The sequence below is a fragment of the Molothrus aeneus genome, chromosome 1, assembly GCF_037042795.1.
Source record: "Molothrus aeneus isolate 106 chromosome 1, BPBGC_Maene_1.0, whole genome shotgun sequence".
Lineage (NCBI taxonomy): Eukaryota > Metazoa > Chordata > Aves > Passeriformes > Icteridae > Molothrus > Molothrus aeneus.
In genome coordinates this window covers 136295514-136319643 of record NC_089646.1, presented here as the reverse complement: position 1 = coordinate 136319643, position 24130 = coordinate 136295514, and the positions used below count along the sequence as shown (strand labels likewise).

The 24130-nt window shown below is 42.9% G+C and overlaps 1 protein-coding gene across 4 annotated transcripts in view; it reads right to left on the bottom strand.

Moving 5' to 3' along the window:
- The window catches only part of ENPP2 (ectonucleotide pyrophosphatase/phosphodiesterase 2), a 72443-nt gene extending 48536 nt beyond the window's left edge, over nucleotides 1-23907 (bottom strand). Inside the window, exons 1-4 of one of the 4 annotated variants that reach the window (XM_066565803.1) lie at nucleotides 23781-23907; nucleotides 8160-8262; nucleotides 2215-2370; nucleotides 67-192 (exon numbers count right to left, since the gene is read on the bottom strand). In XM_066565803.1, coding sequence (XP_066421900.1) covers nucleotides 67-192; nucleotides 2215-2370; nucleotides 8160-8262; nucleotides 23781-23801 — 406 coding nt within the window. In that variant the 5' untranslated portion in view covers nucleotides 23802-23907. Of the gene's footprint in view, nucleotides 1-66; nucleotides 193-2214; nucleotides 2371-8159; nucleotides 8263-8359; nucleotides 8423-8566; nucleotides 8654-8707; nucleotides 8828-23780 lie in introns of those variants that run through there. The other 3 variants (XM_066565780.1, XM_066565787.1, XM_066565794.1) reach the window with 3 other exon arrangements.
- Nucleotides 23908-24130: the final 223 nt, after the last annotated feature.

Here is a 24130-nt window from a genome sequence, read left to right as displayed (position 1 = left end):
GAAAACTCTTTACCCTGCCTTCTATTGGGCTTGGAAAGATAAGAGGTAGAAAGACCAAAGACCTACCTTTGCAAACGACTTGGTAATTAGTACAACAATCTCCTCTACTTAAGCAGTCTTCAGAGCAGTGACAAGCATTGTCATCATTCCTGGTCTCTCCACAGCGATCTTTGGTACACTCCCAGCCCCGAGCTAAAATATTCAGTGTAAGCAAGAATGAGAGATTGCAATCAAAACAAAAAGTATTCATTCACGCTATAAGGAAAACACTGTAGTCGTTAAAGTAGGTACGTCAACCAGAAACTAAAAGGACCTTCATCACTTGCAAGTGCAGGAGGGCTCCTCCACAAACACGTGTGTGAGTATTTCTGCTACCCTCAGGTGTTGTACTCCAGGCTTTGTACAATCTGAATGCCAGAAAAAATGTGGAAAGGAAAAGACAAAAAAGGATCTTCACAGATAGATGGTGGAACCTAAAGCACAAACTAAGAATTCCAGTGTTTCTTGGGTAACGTTTGCTTTTCCTCACAATTACTACAGTCCCCTGTTCAATCCCTAGGAAATAAGAAAGTAGAAAAGAGACTACATCGATGCAAAGTGATGCCTTACTCCCACCATCAGTTCCTCACCCATAGGGCAGATCCAGCACCAACCTCAAGGATATGAAAAAGCAAGAGCTGTTCTTCAAGGAAAAGCATGGCATGGCTGCTGTGAGAACTCCATCTTCTCTTCTCTTGCAAATGAATTTAAGATCTGGCCTGTGTAAAATAGATGCTCTCTCAAGGGTAGTACATTGCTTTGGAAAAGGGCCTATGGTTTTAAACATATGGTTTTCCACAATAAGGCCTACACAAGAAACTATAAAAATCACTTTAGACAACATGCACCCAGTAAAAAAGCCACACATTATCCCCTTTTCTGCTTCATTTGGGGCTTTTTTCCTATAAGTGTGTAATATTTACAGATCACACATGTGATAATTGCCTGAATAAATGCCTGTGGGAATATATGATCGCTAGCACAACAGCCCCAGGGGCCATACAGTATCCATATGCATATGTGAACATATGTGTCTGCTGTGGACAGGAGGGTAAGGAACTGAAATTCTGCCCTTTGGTAGCACATATCGTGCTGAAAGTCCTCAAAAAGAGCCTCTTATTCTGCAGCCATTTACAGCAGGGGCAGAAGAGCATCAGCTTAAAATTCAGAAATTTTTGGCCTGGAACCAAAATTGGTTTTCATACTAGATTAGCTCACTCTTTCTTGGTACCAATCTATGAAAATTATATAATCATAAACAGAACTGAGGAAGTCAGGACTTTCAAGCATGGCACATCCATGGGCACTGATATTTTTAATCATTACACTTTTCTTCTGGCTGCTTATTAAGTATATTACTTCAATAAAGCAAGAACAAGTTCAATGGCAAAAATAAAAGGCACCTGTGTCAACTCTGACCACTGTGCAAACACCGAAGGAGATGGATACAACTAATAATTTAAATGCACCATGCTAAGAAGTAAAATACAACTCATGTCCCTCTTTGAAGTTTTCCTTGCCTATGACTCATGGAAAAAAAAAAAAAAGCCCAAACCAGAAAATGAACCTATTGCTATATTTCCATCCCCCAGGGTCCAACGAATTGAAGTCAAATGTTTCCACCAGCACAGTAATATGCATCCTAACACCTGGAAATCAGGATCTGGGGCATGGGTAGCAAAACCTGACTGTCCCCTGCTCCAAGAGGACCTGTACCCCTTCAACAAACCCAGCTTCCAAGGCACTCTCTCAAGTGAGCTGGAATTGCTCCACTATTAAGTTAGCTTCCGGGATGAAAAAGGATGGCTGACACAAAATGACCAATATCCAGTTTTTACCATGGCTTTTGATTGTAAACTAGAGGTCAGATGGGTGCCTGAACACTGATTATTACTTTTAATTTTGTGTCAGAAGATCTACTTTTCAGCGTGGTATGAAGAGTACCATGCTTTTTCTGCTCCTCACAGTAAGGAGCAATAGGTGCACAGTCCTGCTGCTCCTTGCAAGGAAACCTGGGCTGCATTTTGGGCTGAGCTGAGCCTGCCCAACCAAAGCAAGGTGAGGAAGAGATGCAGGTTATGCCAAGGAGTGCTGGTTTATCAAGCAGGTCCTGACCACTGGCAGAACCCAGGTGTCAGCAGGGCCCGGCAGTGCAGGGCAGGAGACCCATCATACCTGTCTTTAAGCACAGCTCATCAAAGTCGAAGCAGCAGCTGTTGTAGCTCTTGCACAGGTTGTCACAGCGGCAGCCAGGAGGCTCTGCCTCTTGAAGTTCAAAGCATCTGTTTTTGCAGGAGCCAGAGGTATTGATCCAGGGGGAATCTGACAGGACTGTGTGGAACAAGAAACAGGGCAACATCTGTCAGGCTGGCAAGCGATGGGACAGGCAGCTCAGGCCTGAGCCACTCAAATGAGCAAGACCTCGGATGCTTGCTCTGGGAAAGGGAGGGGAGTGCAGAAGAATTGCTCAAAGAAACGAAACAAAAAAAGAACAAATTCAAAAAAAGTTGTTCTTTTGGGGAAAATAAGAGGAAGCAGCATGCTGTGATAACATCCTGCAAAGAAACAGCCCTGGCTTTACATCTGTAACAATCAAGAGATCATTAGCAGAAATGTATTGAAGTCTCCAAGGCCCAGTTCCAGGAGCTGTAGCTATTCCACAGAAGCAAGCCTTTGTTTTCAGAAACCAAGTGACATTTTCATGGCTGGCTGGACAGTTTACATAGGAAAGGACTCCAATTAATCTACATGCAGACAGCAGGACTTGGTCTGCTACACTGGAAGGTGTCAAATCAATGTGAAGCATGAAAGAAAACTTTAAAATGCTTTATAAATTAATGGAGAAATAAAGTAAGACTTCTTGATGGGCTTTTGCAAAGCACTAAATTATAAAAACTTTTAAAAATACAGAAGTATTTAAGAAATCAATAACTATTACATATATAAGTAAATGGAGGGCTGCCAGTCTGCAAACCATGAATAATGTATTAGACTTCAATAATCTATTTATTAGTAAGGGCCCTTAATGTCAAAGCTGATATATGTCGGCTCTTTTCTCAAAACTTACTATTTTATACACTTCATATATTTTAAAAGTTTTTCTTGTAGGAGAATCCTACATAACAGCTTATATGAAGCAGGAAAATTGTGTGCTATTCTCTAGGCTTAATTGTATTTTATGAAATAAAGTAAGGAATGTATGTTTTCCTTTAAATATAGAGGTGTTCCAAGGAAAATTTCACAATGCCTTTTGTTCCTTGAGAGACCTATTAAAATTAAGTATTTGAAATTGTCTTCTGTTTTGTTTCCTTTTAGGCCATAGTTTGGTTTTGGGTTTGGCAAACCTCACCATGATTAGGAGTATGACTTTTAGAGGACTGACGCAATGGCACTTTTGGGAAATACTTGCTCTGATATTTTCTTATGTATTTTTCCCCCTACACTTTTACATAGCTGAGAGTTTAGTTTCCACATAAACTGAAGGGAAATCTCTTCCCAAATAAGATGGCATTAAGTGAACACTGTGAAAATGGATGGAAAAGATGATGAAGGGGGAGTTTGGAGGTGACACTGTCGCCGCTGATGTGTCACCAGCTCTCATCCCATGCACTACTGCTCCACCATTTGCCTTGGAGTGGCACTGACTGTATATTAGCACAAACCACCTCAGGGAGTAAACCTGTCAGAAAATCAGTGCTGCAGCAAGATCATAGGTAAGAAACCCAAATGTACCATGGTTGCAGTTGTGGCTCATAACAGGTTCAAGGCACACTCCTATAACTGCTGGAAAAGGTAGTAGCAGACAATTCCATCTTTCTGGTTTTGTGGGGTTTTATTTCAATCACGTCAGCAGTGCTCAGGGTGAGAAACATCATACACACAGTGAAGTTTCAGTCTACAGGTACATACCCTGCAGGCATGCTCTTAGTGAGCCATTAGGATTCTGGCCATCTGAAATTCCAAGGAGATAGAGTGTGCATCTATGCTGGCAATACACAGATCAGTATTTTCTTTGCTTACATAAGTAGGTCACAAATCTATGCTAGAAATCAATCACATGAGAATTGTTTCAAATCAGGTTAACACTCAAATTTTCAGAGTTATGAAGCTGCGGTCCTTATTTTTGATGACAGCTCTTTCCTATCAAATGCTTCTGAAAATCTACTATCAAAAAATATTTTCATGTTATTGAATCTCTTCCACTACTTTCTTTTTTGGAAGGTAGGTAATATCTAATCACAGATCCAGTAAGCTGCAAATCAAAGGTATTAGAAACTTGAAGGTACTGCATACCAGCATATAAACCAAACCTTTACCTGAACATTATCCTTTTAATTTCAAAGGGCAGAGAGGGAGACCTTTTCAAAGGGCCAAAAAAACCTCCAAAACCAACACATCAACATGTGTTTAGGAAAGAGAAGGTGTAAATCTGACTGCAGATTATGTAAGAGACAATTAACTGCATTCTAGGAATGCCTACCTGTTGTAAAGAACAGCTCATTTGCACCAAAAACCACCCACAGAGAAGCTGTGCAATCTCAGAGCTTGAAGATTTTGAAGAAGGGCTAGGGATCTAGAAGATCTGTCAGAAGTACTTCTGTAACAACTGACCAGGTCTTGGGATATGGAGGTCTACACAGCTGTTCAGAATCCCTTCTAGCTCCATCTCCTATAACTGCAAGAAGGGTTTCCATATAATGTAAGAAAGGTTTAGCCTACCTACCTTGTCTAATTTTTTCACATCTCTTGACAACCACCTCATTAGTGATGTAGCGAATTATCCCAAATCACTTTGCAAATTCAAGTCACGCGTCCTAAGTCAATGTAGGACACTTTCCATATGGCAGCATGAAAGAGAGCTTGCTGAATTTCTCCAAATACATTAAGATCACTCCTTTGTTTCTCATGCTTGACCTTGCCTTTGCAGGCAGACCATGATTTTCAGGTCATGCACAAAGCCATGGCACAGGTACTGGTGCATGCAGAATAGTTTGAAAATATGTCATCAGGAGCTCTCTCCGTGGTGAGCACTTTCAAACTAACAAAAACCCTTGTATAGAACAAACTCAGACAGTTTAAAAATCCTTTTCAAAATTCCTGCATCCCTCCACAGCTCCTGCAGTCAGACGGTGCAGCAGGCACTGGGACCTCAGCCTGAAGATCCTTCCTTCAGTATTTCATACATAAAGATTTTCACACTGTTTTCCATCCATTCCTTTTATTGCCACTAAGTTCAAAACAGCCATCTAATTGTCTTCTATGTCATAGGTTAGAGAGCAAAGCTAAATAGGGCAATAGTGCCTTTGTGATTCAGTTCAAGGAAGCTGTTACATTTCCATTTTAAAGGTGTTATATTTATCTTAGAAAGTGCCATATCGAACTATTTCTTTTGATTCTGATTAAAAGGTTTAAAAATAATGAAATCAATTTATTTGCAGTAGTGTTTAAAACATGATTACACAATATAGACATGCTTACAGAGTCATTATAAAAAGGAGACTACCTAGTAAAAACTTGCCATTTTGGATCCCATATGGAACAACCAAATACTTAACAAAACATCTGGAGTGCTAGTTCTGCTAGATGATACACCTATTGTGAACTTGCTTTTCATCTTTACAATGAGTTAAATCCAAATGGAAAGTCAGGTAAGGGAAAAATACAAGTGTTCCAACAGAAGAAAAGCATTACTCCATTCTTAATTTCATGCTTAAAACTACAGTGAGAAGAGAGAAAATCGACAGTGTTTCTCCTTCTAAAGCATTAAGTTATCCTACTGTGATCAAGAACCATGCTTCAAGAGATTACTAAGGCCATTTTCCCTGAATTGCTTTAAAAGATGGCTAAGAAAATTCATAAAGCAAGTAACTTACAAAGGCAAAGTTAAGGAAAAGTGTGAGCTTTGGTTCTTTACTGTATCTTAAAATTTTGAGTAAAAAATTTATTTTGAGTAAAAAATTTAATGAAAATTAAATAATTTGTTGGGTACAAACATTCAACATGTTAAGTGTATAAAGACATACATCTGTACACTGTAAAAAGAGAACAAGAAGGCGTGGTTTAGCCACTGTGGTGGTACTTTGGAGTGAATTTGCAAGGGACTAGGAAAAAACCATAAAAATTTTGGCTCACAGCAGAGTTCCATGCTAGATAAAAATGAAAATTTGCTTACAATCATGGCATACCTCTAGAGAAATAACAAACTGATTTCTACAATAATATTTGGTAAAGAAAGTGTTTTGCCAACATAAAATAATTAATTCTCAACGTCAAGACTCTTGGGAGCAAATAAGCTAAAGAATAGTGATGTTGAAAAAGAATTTATACTAATTTTTTTTCTGGATATTTCACTGGACTTCTCTTCTAATGAAGTATAATTGGAAGTCATGCAGTTAAGAGTGACTAAGGTTCTTTGATCACAGTGCTTTCAGTTTGCTAAAACCCTGTACATCTCCAGTGTAACTTTTTACTGTTTATATTTTACTGTGACTATACACCTTTATGTTTTGCTATAATTTATTTCTCCTGCAATAAAAGTAACCAAGCTATATAAATACAGAATGGACAAAATCCTCCATTATTTTGTCTCTCATTATTGCACCCTTGACTGGACGACTTCAATGCCAGGTGCTGGGTCAGTCCCACGTGTAAACAAATTTTCAATATATTTCCAAAAGTATCCGATCTCCCGCCCTTTTCAAGAGATCCTGTGTTTCTTCCTACTTTTCTGGAATGCTGAGCTAATCCTCCTGCTATTGGAAGGAGCACACAGCTACTGTTCCCAGCCCTGGATGTGTTGAACACTGCTGGCTGGCTCAGCAGGGTTGGCACCAATCAGCTGCCATGGGACCCCAATATCAGACCTCTGGGTCTTTAGGAAAAACCAGCTGAGCTCTACCCTAGACAGTCACCAGTGAAAGCAAAGCAACTGCCACTCAGGTATTGAGCACTTGAAATGCAAATCCTTCCCATCCCTATTACAGACACTACACATCTGTTCTACAGTTAACATCCTAGAAGATTTTTAGAAATTATTTTTCAAGCAATTTTTCTTTTACTGCTAAATAGATCAAAAGCAACAGCCACTATCTTCTTGATTACCTAAAATCCTAAAATGCCTCTACTCAGTGACCAGCAGCCCTGACAGTGGCTGTGATTAGACACCAATTCCTCAAAGAGGGAGGACAGGAGGACACAGATACATTACCAGGAACACAAGAAACTCTGGCCACAGCAAGCAATTTTATAATTAAACTTCACATGCTATCATTATAGACAGGCACTGCAAATGAAACCCTTTCACTTCAGTTACATTAACCAGCTCTAAGTCAATGACCGCGAGTTTCCCTTCTCCTGCCAAAGGAACAGAGACACAACTCAAGCCTTTTTTTTCTTGAATAAAAAAAGGCTAGTTGTCTGGTTTATACATTTTTCCATTGGGACTATGCTTGAGCTCACAGAACCCTATACTGCCCCACAACACAAATAACAGCTTCTCCTGCGGCATGTTCTTGCTGTCTTCCAAAGAGTAAAAGTAGCAGGCGTAAGAAAAGCAGAGGACTCGGTGACAGCACATCTGCACGAACACCTGCTCTCCTCTCCCAGCCTTCTCTGCCGTCAGATGTCTGCCGTCTACTGTTCACAAACCAGCATAACCTCAGGAGCCACAGAAATCCCAAAAGCTTTTCTCACCAGTGCCTCTTGAAAGCACTAATCAAGTTTCTAGAAACCGCTTCAGTGCTACCAAAATAAATCCACCACCCTTAAAGCCATCAGGGAGTTTCTCTTAGTGCTAGAAAGAAGCCGTGCAGAGTACAAAACACAGCAAACACTTCACGAGCCGAGGAGACCAGTCTCTGTGAGACTGACAGTGCTTAGTCCTAAAATAAGCTAAATTTTCCATAGTCACATGCACACAGAGCAAAAGTTTAAGTAAATAGGAGACCTATAGGTGAGTCCCAAAGGTCAACTGACTCGGGCTCAGTGAGTTATTTATTCTTCTCTATATCCTACAGGGAAAAGGAACAAGCAAACTACTGTTACAGAGTAGGAATGGTTTCTAACCGCAGTCTATAACATAAGGGTATATGGTGATGTACAATTTATGTCTGTTACTGTACCTGAGACCGGGCCCTCATCCCATTCTTCAGATCTCCTAAATCGATTTGCTGTAAATCCCATGCAGACATTTACTCCAAAGGCAAAAGCAAATAAGGATATAACCTGCAAAAGTAAAACAGCAAAGTAAGCAAACCGTGCAAGAAGCAGGACTTTTGCACTAAGAGCATTATGCATAAAGGGCGGAGATGGTCCTCAGTACATTGGAGCTCCCTAGCACTGCAGTTCCCATCACTGGAGCAGCAGCTGACAGCGTCACCGTTGGAGAGTAACACAGACCAGAAGGGGTTTATGAATAAAACATCTCTTTCTGGAGCTGAAACGCTCCTTTTTGTAGGAACTTATTCGGAATGAGGACGGGCTACTCCTCCTCTAAAAGCAAACACGCTCCGCTCCTCTCCTCTCCTACCTGGTGCGAGTGGACGCAGCCCTGCTTAGCCATACCAGGGAATTCTTGAAAAGCCTACGCCGCACTGTCGCCTTTTTTTATAGTGAGCGCAGAGCTCTGTTTGCTCGGGGAGTTGAGGCTATTAGCTACGAGTAATCCCACCTGGTGAGGTTGACAGGCTCGTGTGATTTGTCCAGGGGGTGATTTCATCATGTTTCACTCACAAATCGCAGCTCCGAGTGCAAGAAGCTCCAGGCATCATCGCTCGCTACGCCCTCCCCCGAAACGCACACCCGCGCGCTTTTATGTGGTTTCCTCTGGCAGAGCAGGGCTCGCTTGTGCCGCTGCGGCCAAGAGCTGTTCCTGCTCGTTTTATTCTCCTCACAAAAGTAACATGCTTAAAAGAGAAACCAAATGCGGCTCCATCTGGCTCAGAGAAGAAGAGGGGGGAAGCTCGCTGGGGGCTGCGCACTGCAGATCTGCCGCTGCCACCCCCAAAAGTGGCCCGGCCGGTGTCAGGTGTGGCAGCCCCAGGGGCTCGACCCGGGGCGCGCCCGCCCCGCTGCCCTGGCACGGCCGGGCGGGTTTGGGGCTCGTTCTCCGCGGCTGCTCCCCGAGTTCCGCTCTGCGCTGCCGAGCAGGGGCCTCTCGAAACTGGAGACACCTTCAGAGCGGGGGGCAGGGGGTGTTCGCCCGGGCTGCTGTGGCAGGGCAAGGCTCGTATCGATGGAAACACAAGCAGTTTCATCTGAATAGCTGGAAACCCCAGACTTCCAGAAAGGAAGGGAAGTGACACGTTCCCTCTGCCCCACATTTCCCCATTTTCATCAACAACAGAAAACTTGGCTGTTTGGATAAGCACTTTTATTTACAAAGCAAATGATAATGCTGAACAGAATTACAGTTCAAATCAGTGGATTAAATGTTATTTGCCAAGGCAAATTATTTACCACTGTAGTTTGCCACTTTTTTTTCTCTGATGAAAGCTTCTTTCATGAAAATGTTTACTAACAATTACATTTAAAGGGACAGAGTCAAGGTTTGTAAGCCCTCGGGTGGACTGAGCTTCCCTTGGGCTTCCCTTGGGACCTGTCCCATATTCTATACTGGCATTGAAAGACACAGTACAGTTTTCTTTAAAATATTTTGCAGTATTAAACACATACAATTTTGAACTTTGTTTAGAGGCAACTTTTACCTGCTGAAATAACTCCCCCACTGTGTAGCTTTACAAGACAGAGTCTAAAAATCCTTTCTCTTTGCTGCCCAAGTGTCAGCCTGCTAGCCTTTGCTAGGACCTGATCCTTTTTTATGCAGTCTCTTAACCGAAAGTGGCTCCATTGTGCAGCTGCAACTTTGCATTGCAAGTCTCAAGGCAATGTAATTAGCTTGAAAATTCCTACACAAGGACATTGTATTCGTTTTCCTTGCACAAACTGAGACTATGTATTCAAGACCCATCTTCTAATGTTCACTTTATCACTATCTGGGCTGAAAAAAAAAAGAAAAAAAGTTGCAATAGGCACTATTTTTCTAGCAAAAAGCTGTTGTGTTGAAGTCTAAAGAAAAGTAATCATCAAAGGTTTTACTATAAAATTCTTTGCCCTTAGCCTCTGGATATCCTGTGGTCAAACAACCTCATGCCCAAACACTAGGTTAAGTGCAGCAGTGTGCGCGCAGCAGAAGGGAAACCTGAAGTGTCACAAATGAAACTGCTAACAGTGTTGCCTATGTATCTTAACTAACGGAGTTCATGGTTTCAGAGCAAAATACGGGAATCAGCAGCTCCAAGCTCTCCTCCAGGCTAGGACCTTCGGATCACCAAGGGACTCAGGCAAAACACAATGGACTTTTCAAATCAGGTGGCCAATTTTGTGTGCTCAAACCAATACATGAAGTCTCTGAGATGCTCTCAATTTCACAGCCTTTGTCGTTCCTGCACATCTTCCTAACACACAGGTCCTCAATTTTTTTGGAAAGTTCCTACATATGTTAAAAATGGCCATTCAGAAAAAAACCCTTAACAAAGAAAACCAAAAAATACAGCTTTATGAATGACTTATACCAATTGAAATATACATATTTCATTCTTCCATTCATGTAACATCTCTGGAGCTTGTAAACTTCACAACGTGACATAAATGGAAGAGCTTATTTTATGTTTCCTAGTCCATGCTACAAGTATATTAAATTAATTAAGCTCGTTTGTAATGTCCTTTAGAACTATAGATGATGACTCTGAAATGGCTAATCTCTTTCATCTGTGTTATGTAAGACATTTTCTAGTAGCTCTGAACTGAACACAGTCAGATGCACAATGTCCTTTTTGTCACAAGGATTGTGCCTGAAGCTATCCCACAGATTCAAAAGGAACTTATTAGCATAAACAAGGTCTAATGATTTTGTTCAGGAAAAATTTCACTGTTGGGATTACTGGCAACTAATTTTTCAGCAACTAATTGCCATTTTACTAATCAGAAAAGAAAGGACTGAAGCTGAAATAATATATTCCTGGCCCACAAATTCAGCAATTCAGTGGAAGTTTTAAGGCTTAAATGAAACACTTTAAAAAGGAATTTTAACAAGATCATCAGAATATGTAATGCCTCTTCCTCACTTTTTGTGTATAAAAATTGTCCTTTGGCTTTTCAGGCTTGTATGATTACAAGCCTGGTTGTTTAACATGGGTTGCAAAGCTTACAAGGAGGCACCAGATGGCGCCTCACAGGAGAGGTTCGTGCTGTTCCATTTCCAGTTACAAACATTCACAGAGTCGCAGAAACATTTAGGTTGGAAAAAAGCATTAAGATCAGAGTCCAAACCCATGTCCACCACTAAACCACGTCCTTAAGTGCCACACCTAAACGTCTTTTACATACCTCCAGGGATAGTGACTCCACCAGCTTCCCTAGGCAGTTTGACAACAATTTCTGTGAAGAAATTTTTCCTAATATCCAGTCTAAACCTCCCTTGCTACAACCCGAGGCCATTTTGTCTCATCCTGTTACGTTTGCTTGGAAGAAGAGAACAAACTCCACCTGGCTGCAGCCTCCTCTCAGGCAGCTGTAAATAGTGATAAGGTCTTCCCTGAGACTCCTTTTCTTCAGGCTAAACAGCTCCAGCTCCCTCAGTTTCTCCTCATCATGTGCTCCAAACCCTCCTCCAGCTCTGTTTCCCTCCTCTGGACATGCTCCAGCTCCTCAATGTCCTTTTTAAAGTGAGTGGCTCCAAAGTGAACCCAGGATTCAAGGTGCAGCCTCCCCAGTGCCAGGTCACTGCCCTGCTGGCCACACTGTTTCTGATCCAGGCCAGGGTGCCGTTGGCTGCCTTGGCCACCTGGGCACACACTGGCTCATGTTCAGCCACTGCTGATGAGCTCTCCCAGCTCCTTTTCTGCTGGGCAACAAACTGACTGAGGGTGCCCTCAACTCCCTTGTCCAGGTCATCATAAAAGATATTAAACATAACTGACCCCACTACTGAGCCTTGGAGACTGGACACCAACTGGATTTAACTCTATCACCACTCTCTGGGCCCAGCCATCCAGGCAGGTTTTTTAATCCAGTGAAGAGGGCACCCATCCAGCTCATGAATAACCAATTTCTCCAGAAGAATGCTATGGGAAGTGGTATCAAAGGCTATTCCATAGAGTTAATATAAGCAAAGCAGTACTTACAGTCTTACATAAACTCATTTTTCTTTTGCAGTTTTTCTAATGAGAAAAGGAATGCAGAGAAATCAAGTATGCTGGCTGAGTCAGAGGTTGGGGATAGAGTGGACTGCAATAAAATGAGCCTTTTTAGCTACTCGTGTCAACTTTGCACTGGATGCTGGATGTATGGGGTGACTGGGGGACCAGGTGAAAGCCTCCAGTAGGGTTGACAGCAACATGAAAGACAGAAAGGTGAAGGACTTCTTTATAGTGCCTCAGAACTCTCATCCTCCTAAACACAGCATCCACGTATAGTCGTGGCCAAGAAAAACAGTCAGTTGAGTGCACAAAATGGCAATTTCAAGGAACAAAACCTTTGGACAAGCCATAGAAATTCAAGTTGTATCCACATCAGTTGTACTCAGGTATAAGTGCTGGGAAACCAAATGAACTTCCAACAGTCAGAGTGACCATGGGAAGAGTTGAGTACCTTGCTGAAGACACCCTGAGTCTTAACAAAGTCAGAGAGGCACAATATATCAAATAGAGCTGATTCCTGTGTATAAAGAACTTTAAACCACGTTTTAATTACAGACTCAGAGAATGGTTAAAGTTGGAAGGGACCACTGGAGGTCATCTAGTCCAACCTCCCCAATCAAACAGGATTCCCTAGGGCAGACTTCTAAGGATGGTGAATATATCCAGAGAAGGAGACTCCACAGCCGCTCTGGGCAGCTTGTTCCAGCTTGCTCCAGTCACTCTCACAGTAAATAAGTTCTTCCTCACATTCAGATGGAACTTCCGAAGGCACAGGACTGACTGCTGAGGAGCTATGCCCTCTGCTACCCCATGAGCCTGGGGAGACCCACAAACCAGGCTGTGCTCACATGAAAGTACACCCTCCTCACCGCAGTTTCTCAAAACACCACCAGTCTTCAATTATCTGTCTGCTCATCACTGCCCCGAGGGGAATGGTATGCAAATCATAGTGCCTGGTGCCCTGGAGGGCTGTGCTGAGGATGACTTTCTTGGCCAAAAAGACCCATAAAGCAGTGCCAGACCCTCAGGGACAATCATGGACAAATTAAAGTCTTCAAAATTGCAGTTTGCTGCAGCCCAGCCCCTGAAGCACCAAGTGCCTTAGGCACATATAGGCCCATCAGCATTTCTGAGCATTCTATATAATGCCTGCAGGGTTCATAGGGCTGGAGGGAGAGCACTCAGATACAGCCAAAACTCACTGAGTACCACCAGCACAGCACGTTGCACCCCTCCTCACCTCACCTCACCCTCATGTACGTGTCCTGCTCAAAACACAGGGACAGTGAGTTCATGCCTGGCTGAATCTGGGTTCTGCCTAGCCAGAGACAGAAGAGGAACCACTGGCCAGGGGAGGACCCGAGTCCCTGTCTCTGCTTTACTTATGTAAAATGTTTGTATACTCACTGGGATGACTGAAATGCTGGTGAGCAGGCTGGTGAGATAAAGGAGGACATAATGCAGTAGAGAAATAAATTTTCTCACACCCCAGATCAGATACAACAGCTTCAGTGGTTCAGTGAGGGTTGTGGATTTGGTGACAGCACTGCAGCTCCAGAAGCTGCCTGTGGAGAGGTCTCAGCCCAAGTGCCCCCTCCACACACAATCACCATTTGTGGTGGCACAAGCAGAACAAGGTTTATATGCCAGGTTATGTGTTTTAGCAGGAGAGCTAGGTCAGCTGGAAAGAGAAGAGGAGTTTTCTGTGACCTGGAGAAAGCATTGGGTGCTTGTCTCTCTCCCAGCAGTACCACAGCTAATACACCACCCACTGCAAGGCAGGGTATTTCACCTCTCACTGAGAGCCACACACGACAGTAGCAGCGTTAACAGCAGTTCCATATCTGTGCCTTCCTCATCTTTAAAGAAACTAACATATGCCCAATTCAGTTTCTGGACAATAACACTATTATGAAGCAGCTCAAGCACTTCACTAAAATGCACTTAGAATTGTATTTCTTAAGATAGTCATATATAAAAATTCTAGCAACTGCAGAATAAAAGCTGTTCAGTGATGAAAAATCTTCAGGGAGAATATGAAGGAGTGAAACATGGAGCCACAGGGCCCATATGTGTTTTTAGCACAGCCCATAAAAGCTGTGTATTCAAGTCCTCACTCTTGTTTTCCAGTGCTTGCTATGGGTGTCACAGGTGCCCATTAACAGCTTTACATCGGTCTTTTTCAAAGAGCTGTAGATTTCAATGGTGTGAAATCCACCCACCTACCCCCCAGACAGCAGTCTGGAGCTTTCAAGGGCCTGGCATGGTACCTTGCATATGCCACACACAATTGTTGTTAATTTATTTGAATTTTACAAGTGATACAACCTATTACATCCCACAAAAACCATAGGCTCTTTAAAATAATGAATTAAAGCTAAATGAGGAAAAAATCCAACCAAAACAAAAACAAACAGTGAAAAAAGCTAAACAGAGACCAAAAAAAACCCCACAAGGATGGGAAAGCTACTTAAAGATGTAAAAAAGCAGGTTTTCTAGACTTCAAATAATCTTTCCAGTTTCTTTTTCTAATTTCTATGTACATCCTTTACCATTTTCAAACCTTTCTCAGTAGAATACTAGCTTTGAATCTCCTGGGTATATAAAACTTCTTGTGAGGACTTCTACAATAACCCTGTAACATATCTCTCTGACTCTGATTACATTTACCCTCAGCTCAAACTCCATTTTGGCACATTTTCAAGGTCAAGGTTTGGATATGATTAAAAATTTCCAAGTGCTAGTCTCTCCCCTACAAGTAAAATGTGGATATAATTAATACTGTTTACTTTGTTTTCTTTGCAAACAAGAGTTTCTGTTTGTTTGAAATACTTTTTTTCATGTTTTCAGCACTTGGATCAAAAAAGAAATATTTTAATTAATAGCTTTCTACTAGTTAATAAAAAAAACCCCTGATATTTTCAAAACAGCAGAATCCTATTTGATTTCAGTTTAAAGAGATATGTCACTAGGAATATTGTTCTTGACTTGCTTGCAGCTGAGACTTTTTTTGCAGCATCAGTACTTCAGAAAGATCAAAGTGGGGTCAGGCTGGAAACAGAGATTCCCACACAAATGGAGACATGCCTTCAGATGGGCACATTTTCCTCCTGGTTCTATGCATAAGAGGCATCTGAGGCTGAAGAATTGGCTGCTGTTATGGTGATGTGTGTTTCCACCTAAAGCTTTTTTTTGGCATGGAAAATAAATGCATGAACATAGAACAGACCTTGGCAGTGCTGCAGTTAAGACAATAATAATAAAAATTAAAAAAAAAAAAAAAAAAAAAAAGAAAAAAGAAAAAAAAGCTGTGGGCCTTCTAGGGCTTGAACCTACTCCACATGAGCATCAGCCTGACTCAAGCAAATCTATTTTATTTGCATAAGAACTGCAGGTCTACACCACTAAATGCAATCAGTCCAACATAAAGAGAAGGAAATCCTGAAGAAATTAGGACAGCTGATGAAGAAGAGGTGTCCTCTTAAAGAGAAAAACAATTATTAAATGCTGCCTAAACAGCCTGATCTGATTCACTGGCCACATGAATATTTATGTGGCAGAAGATACAACAGGAACTGTCCAGGCTTTTGTTCATGGAAAATTGCATAAAATGGGGACACAGCTAACATGTTAATAAACTTAATCCCATCTGCAGCCCTTTTTTGGATGTACTCATTTATTTATCTCATTTATCTCATAGTTGAAAGACACATCTTTTAAAGCTTCCCTATCTGTTGAGAGGGGTGAGATATTTCCACACCTTGGAAATAACTGTCCTTTCTGGCCTTTTCCTTCAGAATAGAAATAAACACAGCAAATAGAATCCAGATACCTAATGTCTACCACCAGGCCTAGCAGACTGGCAAATTCTTGCTGTCTCTTCCATCCTCTCACCCCAACCATTTCTAGAGATACACCGCAAATCAAAACAGGTTAAAAACCTCCCTTCCTTTGACAGGTTTTACAGTTGGATGAGTTTCCTGCCCTCGTCCTCAGCCCTGGCAGCAGTGAGACACAGTGAGCTGCAAACTGCTGCTACTGCTGCCAGTAAGTGAGGAGCATCCGTGGGCAGGGGAGTGGGGAGGGGGCAGGGACGAGCTCTGCTGTCCCCCATTCCCTCTGCTCCCAGGGGAGCGCTGTCACCTCAGCATTCACTAAACACCCTGCATTTCTTACTAGGCATCTGCTGCTGCCCGCTGTAATGGCAAAGCACAAAAGGGTAAAACAATCACATCTGGCTTTTGGGTCATTTCGGACAGATGGGCCACTTTCCAAGCATCACAAATTTTCCTAAGTTGAAACATGTCACCGCAAGTTCAGTTGAAGGTCACATTTTTTTTTCTGATTTCAGCTGAGTGCAAAGATGACAAATGTAAGTACAAAGGGAAAAACATCCTGTTGGAACAGTACTCCCTGTTTTCTACGGGTGAGAAAAGTATAGGCAACATTTCAACAACTAAACAATGTGATCCATTGCTGAACGATTCCTTTAAAAACCCATATCATAATGTGTAATTGAAAAAATTTCAAAGTCTGCAGGAATGCAATATAAAAATAATGAAGAAAAATGCTAGTAATCAAAAATATGCTACTCTGCATTGGTTTGCATAAGGATTATCAGGGGGTTTTAGGCAAATACTTTTTTCACTTTCTCAGCATAAAACTTTGGAAAGGAGTAAAGTATTTTTTCTAACAGATTAAACAAATAAACTGCAGGGAAACTCAGGTCACTTAAATATTAATAGATTTCTTCATTATTTTAAAGCAAATAATCTTACTGAGTTAAGCTTTGTTTAACTCATATTTTGGCTTTTTATTTAGCAAAACAAAACTTTCAGAAAGACACAATTCATTGGTTTAGTGATTGCTGACTGCTGTAGACCAACAGCAGCTCTGCTCTGCTCAACCTTCAGAGAAGGCTCCCCGCCCTGGTAAATGTCCTTTTCACAGCAGACAAGACTGAAACCAGCTTAAAATTATAGTTGTTGAAGATTTCCATGGTAGAGACAGATGTTCCTGGGCATCCACAGAGAGCCTGCAAAACTATTTTATTTATTATTTTTTCACTGTCCATGGCTAACCCTTCTCTAAGACACTGAAACCAAACAACTTTGATGGCAACACCATCAAAGTGTTCTAAACCATGTAAAAAAGACTTGAGTAAACTACTCCTGTGGTGAAGAAAGCAGGGACATCTCCTTCACCAGCTGCAGGGAGGGCCTCCAGTGCCTGCTGTCCCTGCTCAGATGTGCAAGCTCAACATTTCAGTCTTTTGGGAGAGGAGGAATACTATTATTAAATCACCTTTAAAACAAACAAACAAAAAATCCCAATACACTTTGGGCAAAGAAGCCAGGATGGATGATGGAAAGAGGCAAGGAGCAGCAATATGTTCAGGTGACAGCTGAAATCATCAGAGGAGGAGCACCCCTACCCCTGTGTTAACTGAGTTCCCCTTGCACTGATACAGAACAGAAGCACAAACTGCCCTTCTGGCAGCTTAAGCTGTAAAAGTTGGTTTGAAAATGGGTATGGGACTATAACCTCATGTTCATACTCCTGCTTGCTGGGAGTCTAAGCCTGCTGAAGCATCTGCTTGATTCTGCAGATAATCCCAGCATAGTTTTGGAAGGTACTGAAGTAAAAATAAAGCAACACTAGGAAAAGTTTTGTTGCTTCCTACTCTGATGCATTATGAGTAAAACAAATAAGGCAAACTCTAAACTCCATTGTGTAAGTGCAGGTGGAAGTACAGTCAGACTGCAGGACAGAAGGCACAGGGGAAAGGCACAGGAAACTTTTGGAGAAGTGGCAGATTCAACACACAAACCAGGCTCAATGTTGCCAACAGCAACTGCTAGGACAGCACAGTAAATGAAGGGTACCCAATAACCCACGACTGTCACAGCCAGCTCCTGCCATCTGTGGGGAATGCTGGGCTGGCTTGGCAGGGCAATTGGAGGGCAGAAAAAAACATCTTAGTGTTGAGGGTGAAAGGAGATGAAATATATTAGGAGAACAGAGTTTTGGAGACTCCAAAAGGGAATCTCCTTCTTGTTCCTGCTGTTGTGAGGATTGGAAGGAGGAAAACATCCTTGTGATCTCTGCCCTGTTGCTAATGCTCTTTCAGTTGTACTCTACTGCACAAGTCCATTATATTTTAGAGAATGTCAAAGCAGTGGAGTGTCTTTAGGTGCACTGAATTCATGTAGTCAAGCACAAATGGCCTGGGCCAGTGCTTTTGGACTTGCAGCCAGCTGAGGCTGGGACCCTTCAGGTTGTTTCCTGTAAGCAGAGACTTAGATTCTCTGGTACAATCCTGTCATTTACAAGGAATATACAAAGAAATACTGTTCCCCTGAGCAGGAAAAGGAATCCTGTTATTCTGGAGATCCCAAAAGCACTTAAGGGCTTCTTACATTTCTTCCAGATGAAGGGTCATCAGCTCCAAGGGAATTTCACCCCATCTTGCAGCATGCCCTCTCTCCAAGCTGGAGGGGTGACCTTTCCTGAGGTTTGCCTACTGTCTTCACTGCCATTTTAGCTGCTCAGCCTCAGCATGGAAAGAAATAAAAACAGGAATTTATGGGTGATGGCAACTTAATTATTTACAAAATATTGTTTCATCAGTACATTTTCTCTTACCCCATAATTACCATATTTTCATCCCCTGGATATCCAGTTTATAGACATGTTTATGTTCATGTTCATGTTTATGGATGTTGATGATTGTCCCAGCCAAAAATCATTGTGGGTGTGCAAAGAGCCTTTGAAGAATGCCTGAAACGACTGAGGAAGTGTCACCTGGTGCAGGTACCAGATTGCAGCCACAAACTCATACTCCTCTTTCTCCAAAGATGGCTGAACCAATCAATATTTTCTCTTTATACAGCCTGTAAAGTCTTTAAGTATTGCACTGACCATCCTTCAGTGGTCCTGATACAGATGAGTGCCAGTTCCCACCATCCCACTCACACCTGAGACCAAGGCTGACACACCAAACCGTGGGCTGGTGCAGCTGGAGGGGCACTCAACTGTTACAGTCCTTGCAGTTGCAATCACAGTTTCCCTGTCCCCTTTGGTAGCTCCAACATTTAATTTGGTGCAGGGCTGGTCCCCCTTTGCTGCTGCCACAACACAGGTTCCTCACCACCATCCTGTTGCAGCTCCAAAAACCCTTGTTCCATTCTCCCTTTCTCCTGTCACTGGCCAGAAAAGGTCTTCAAGCTGTGACATTCATCAACAGCACCAGGGACATAAAGCTAATGCTACTTAAAATATTTTTCAGCAGGGTAAGATACACAGCAATAGGTTCAAATCCACAAATGTCCTGTGGATAGTAAATCCTATCTTGGAATTCACTTCAGTGTCTTTGCCGTTTTTACTGCTATTTGTCATGGGTGCTGGTGCATCCTGCTGCACCAAAATCTCCTGCCTCAAGGACTAAATTAGACAATCTGGGGCAGTTCTGCAGACCCCAGTTGCTGTAGTCAACTAATTGAAAATTCAGGGTGTGGGATGAGGTGTCCCTGGGCCATATTCCTACCCTCTGCTTTGTTATGCTGTTTGCAAAACAGGTGAGGGAAGTGTTCCAATCCTGTCCCAGGTTTGCACAGGGCTCTCTGTAAAACTCTATAAAACATCAGGGAGTGATTCCCTGATGGATGTGTCTGGGAACCAGTGGGCTGGTGCTGGCTGAGTGCATGTGTGGCCTGGCAGCCTCAGCAGCTCATCCTGCCATGTCCCAGCAGCCACCTCCACTGCCACATGTGCCAATATAGAGCTTGAAACTTGGCATAGATCAAGAAGCCTGCATGAACAAAGCATTATTACCCAGGACAATCCATATATCCCAAGTTCTTTGAGCACCACAGGTATGAGAGGCAGGGCCTCAGCTGAACACACCATTTACAGCAAGCAGCAGGGAACAGAAATCTGTGAAGGGAATAAAATGTGACATTTCAGTGAGGGGGATGGGAGGTGGGTGCTGTGGAAGGGAGGACTTCAGGAACAACCCTGGCCATGTCCCAACAGTGGTGCTTCTGCAGATTTCTACATCAGATGACATGGGAAGAAAAACTTAGGTTATGGACAAGGATGGTGAAGAGCCAAGCGACAGCAAAGCCCAGAGAGGTCTTCAAAACTAGAAGGCTTTCAGGTTAAAGTCTTTAACTAACCTAAAAAATACATGGAAACAGAACAACAGAGGGTGAGAATGCAGAAACATGAGCAGTAGTGCATTATGTGGAGAGGCCGGGGCTGCCATGGAGCAGACACAGCCTGTCCCACCACAGGCCGGGCTCAGGCCCTCACCAGCCCCTCACAAGGCCAAGATGGCGGCGCCTCGGGAAGAACAAAAGAGAAGGGGGTAAAAAGCGCTGTGCAGGTAGTGCTGAGTGAGAGGAAAGTAAGAGAAACAGCTCTGCAGGCACCAAGGTCACTGAGGAAGGAGGGGAGGAGGCGCTCCAGACCAGAGCAGGGATTCCCCTGCAGCCATCAGAAAATACTTTAGAGAAGCAGGTTTGTCCTGATGACCCTGGCCCATGGAAAGGCCCCAGAGCGGGGCAGGGAGATGTGTGAGCAGGAGGGAGCAGCAGAGGAGGGCTCTTGTGGACTGGTCATCCCCCCAGTGCTGCCTGGGATGGTGGGGAGAGGTGGAGGAACCAGGAATGAAGCACTGGGAAAAGGGGAAAGAAAGGTGCTGTTTCAATTTTTTAATTTGCTTCCCACCTTAATCTATTTTAGATGGCAACAAATTGAATTCATTTTTACCAAGTTGAGTCTGTTTTGCCCAAGACACTAATTGGGTAAGTGATCTCCCTGTCTTTATCTCAGTCCACGTGCTTTTTCCATCCTATTTTCTCCCCCTGCCCTGTTGAGGAGGGGGAATGAGAGAGGGCATCTGGCAGCCGGACAAGGCCAACCCAAAAGAGCTTCCTAGTAAAAAAACTCTACAAGAAATGACAAAGTTAGATAAACAAAGGGGAAAGCTTTTGGACAAGACTTCTGAGTTACTTCAGAAGAAAAACAGTATGGAAGGAGGGCATGAAGCCCCACAAAGAAATGAAAAGAAAACGGCTGGCTAAGGGCTGGAGAAGAGCAGGTGTCTGGACACAATCTCCCAGTCATGGATGCAATCCAGCTGCAATAGGAGAAAAGTTCTGTCTGGCTTAGGGCAAGAGGACAGAAGCTGAGCATACCTGCTATTATCTTGTATTTTTAATCTCTTTTTATCCAAATTTTCACATACAGCACTATCCACTAGAACTTCTAAACAATTCATTACTTCAGTGTTGTGAAACATGAAGCCTTCTAAGACAAAAGACCATTTACCATGAATCTCATGGAATTTAAACAACTGTACACAATAGGAAAATATTTCACCAAAAGTGATAGAGCCAATATGTATTTATTTCTATATTTATGGGGTTTTTTGTGTACCAAGGCAACAGTTCTCTTTTATTCTAACTATGTGGAGCACACAGAGTTTCCTGGGTTTTGAGACAAAGAAAGCCTGTGAGATCATTTGGTCTGGCTCCCTACAAACACAGTTGTCATCTCTCCCGGTGGTGAGCACAGGGGAGGGTGCATCCCAGCTGGGCTGGTGTGGGTGGCATGGGGAGACCTGTGCTGGGAGGCTCAAAACCCCTCATCCAGCAAGGTGTGGCATAGGTCAAGGATGCTGTCAGATTTGTAAGCACCTGAAAAACAGTTTGTGTTACTGGTGTGTCAGCAATATGAGGTTTGATGTGTTTCCATAAGTGGTCCATTAATCTGGGGAAGTGCCATAAATGGGCACAAATAGCGCACGGGCATTTGGACGAGCTGCTGCTAGCCCCAGCACTGCCAGGAGCAGTCTCATGCACCACTTCATTCATCTCTCACAAATATTCATTACCTCCACTTCCAGTTCACCTAATGTCAAAGGATTCATTTGGCATCCATTGGTAAAGGCTGCAGTGCAGGCACCGCTATGAACAGCTCCAGCTTCCAAGAATGAACCTAACATATCTTCAGCTGTCTGGCATTCAAACTCAGCTGGCATCTTTGATGAATAATTGGAAACCTCCTTGCCACAGTGACATTAAACTTATTGTTTAACCTTCATATTACAACCTCTGAAATAAGCTAAGATTTTGTAGAATAAATATTACTACACAAATGGAGCACTATTTTGTTTTCTTAACATCTTATACAGGCCAGCCTCCTAGGAGGAAACATTTCCCCGCCTTGCGCTTCATGAGAAGCTCTTAATCTACAAATGTTTCTATCTGTCCCTAAACAGGTACAACAGGTCTTCTGTGGGCAGCCAATCTTAGCAGCACAGTCACCTTGGCTTTTTTTTAGGCACAGACACCCCCCCGGTATCTCTCCCTATCCACCTTTTTTTTTTTTGCTTTTTTTTAGGCACAGCCACTGCTCTCTGCCAGCTCCTACCCACCTCCCCACAGGTCCAGTGGGGAGCTGGAGCATTCCTGTGAACTTCAGGTAGAACTGACACCCTTGAAATGCCCTAATTCCCTGTTTTGTTTTTCATGGACAAGTCAGTGTCCCAATTCCACTTGCAGAGTTTCCATCACAGATGTGGTGGCAATAAGGAACAGTGTGCACAGCACTGACACATGCTGACAGGAAGCTTGCATAGACCAACAGAAATTAGAAGCAAATCACAATCAAAATGTAAGCAAATCAGAAGCAAATAACCTTGAAAGAAGGACCCAAGACTAATCCTTCAAAATCAGAATAATCAAAATCATAATGAGTCCATTATGAATAGAAGAACTATGAGGCATGCAGTGTTTCATTGCTCCTTATCCAATTTGTCTCTCTAATCAGCACTTTACAGTTGTGGCACAGGGAGTTATGGGAAAAAAATACAGATACCTGAAGTGTTACTACCCTGCTTAAAGGAATCCATATAGTTCCCCTGGAGAAAAAGGCTTAAGGAGAGGTACCCATACAGGAACTTTGTTGAGAAAGATTGCCTTCAAGACCAGAACTTTACCAGTGAAGCTCCAGACACTGGAAATTTTAATATAAATCAAAAGCCAAGTGATGTAGGAGTTCTAAACTCATATTTATGTACTTGCATAATATTAATACTGTAGGAGGTAAATATAAACAAAACACAAGATACTTTGCTCATGTCTGTGCTGGATGCCAATTTTGATATTGCTATAAGGTAAGAATATATAAGAATATATATGAAAAGCAGTTTATATTAAATAGGTTAAGAGAGGAGATCTCTTCAGGAGGCAAAACAAGCTATACAAGCTTGTTATGGTTTCCAAAATACATTTTCTTCTCTGTGCATTAAATAATATTTTCTCTTTTATTATGAACCAGGGGACTTTCAACATCACCCCTGAATGCATTTTGGAAGGATTCCTACTTGCCAAATCCCAATCCGAATTACATTCTGCAAAACCATATTCATGCTACTTCATTAGCTGACTTTGCTTGTAATGATATTTATTTAAGGCTACTTTGGCAAGCCAGGAAAACACGCAGGGCAGAAGGGGAGTGCAGATGCTCCTACCGTACCAGCGGGTCTTTTCTCTCCATGTCAGAAGCTCGGCGTGGAAGCTGCGCTCGGCGCTGGCTCCGGAGCGGCTCCGGCAGACGCGCGGGGCCCGGAGTGCCCCGGGGAGGTCGCGGCTGCCCCGGGCCAGGCCGGCTCCGGGGGTGCCCCGCGCCCCGGCCCCGCTGCGGCGGGGCTGAAGTCAGGGTGCCAGCTGCCCCGGCAGGACAATGGCTCCATTGGGAGATAGCTGGGGGACAAAGGCGCTGCTTTCAGGAATGATTTTATATGCGTACATGTGACCTTTGCCTGAAATGGTTCTTTGGAAAGTGTCCTTGTCCTGAAGCTCTGCTTTCAAATGCAGAACTCTCGG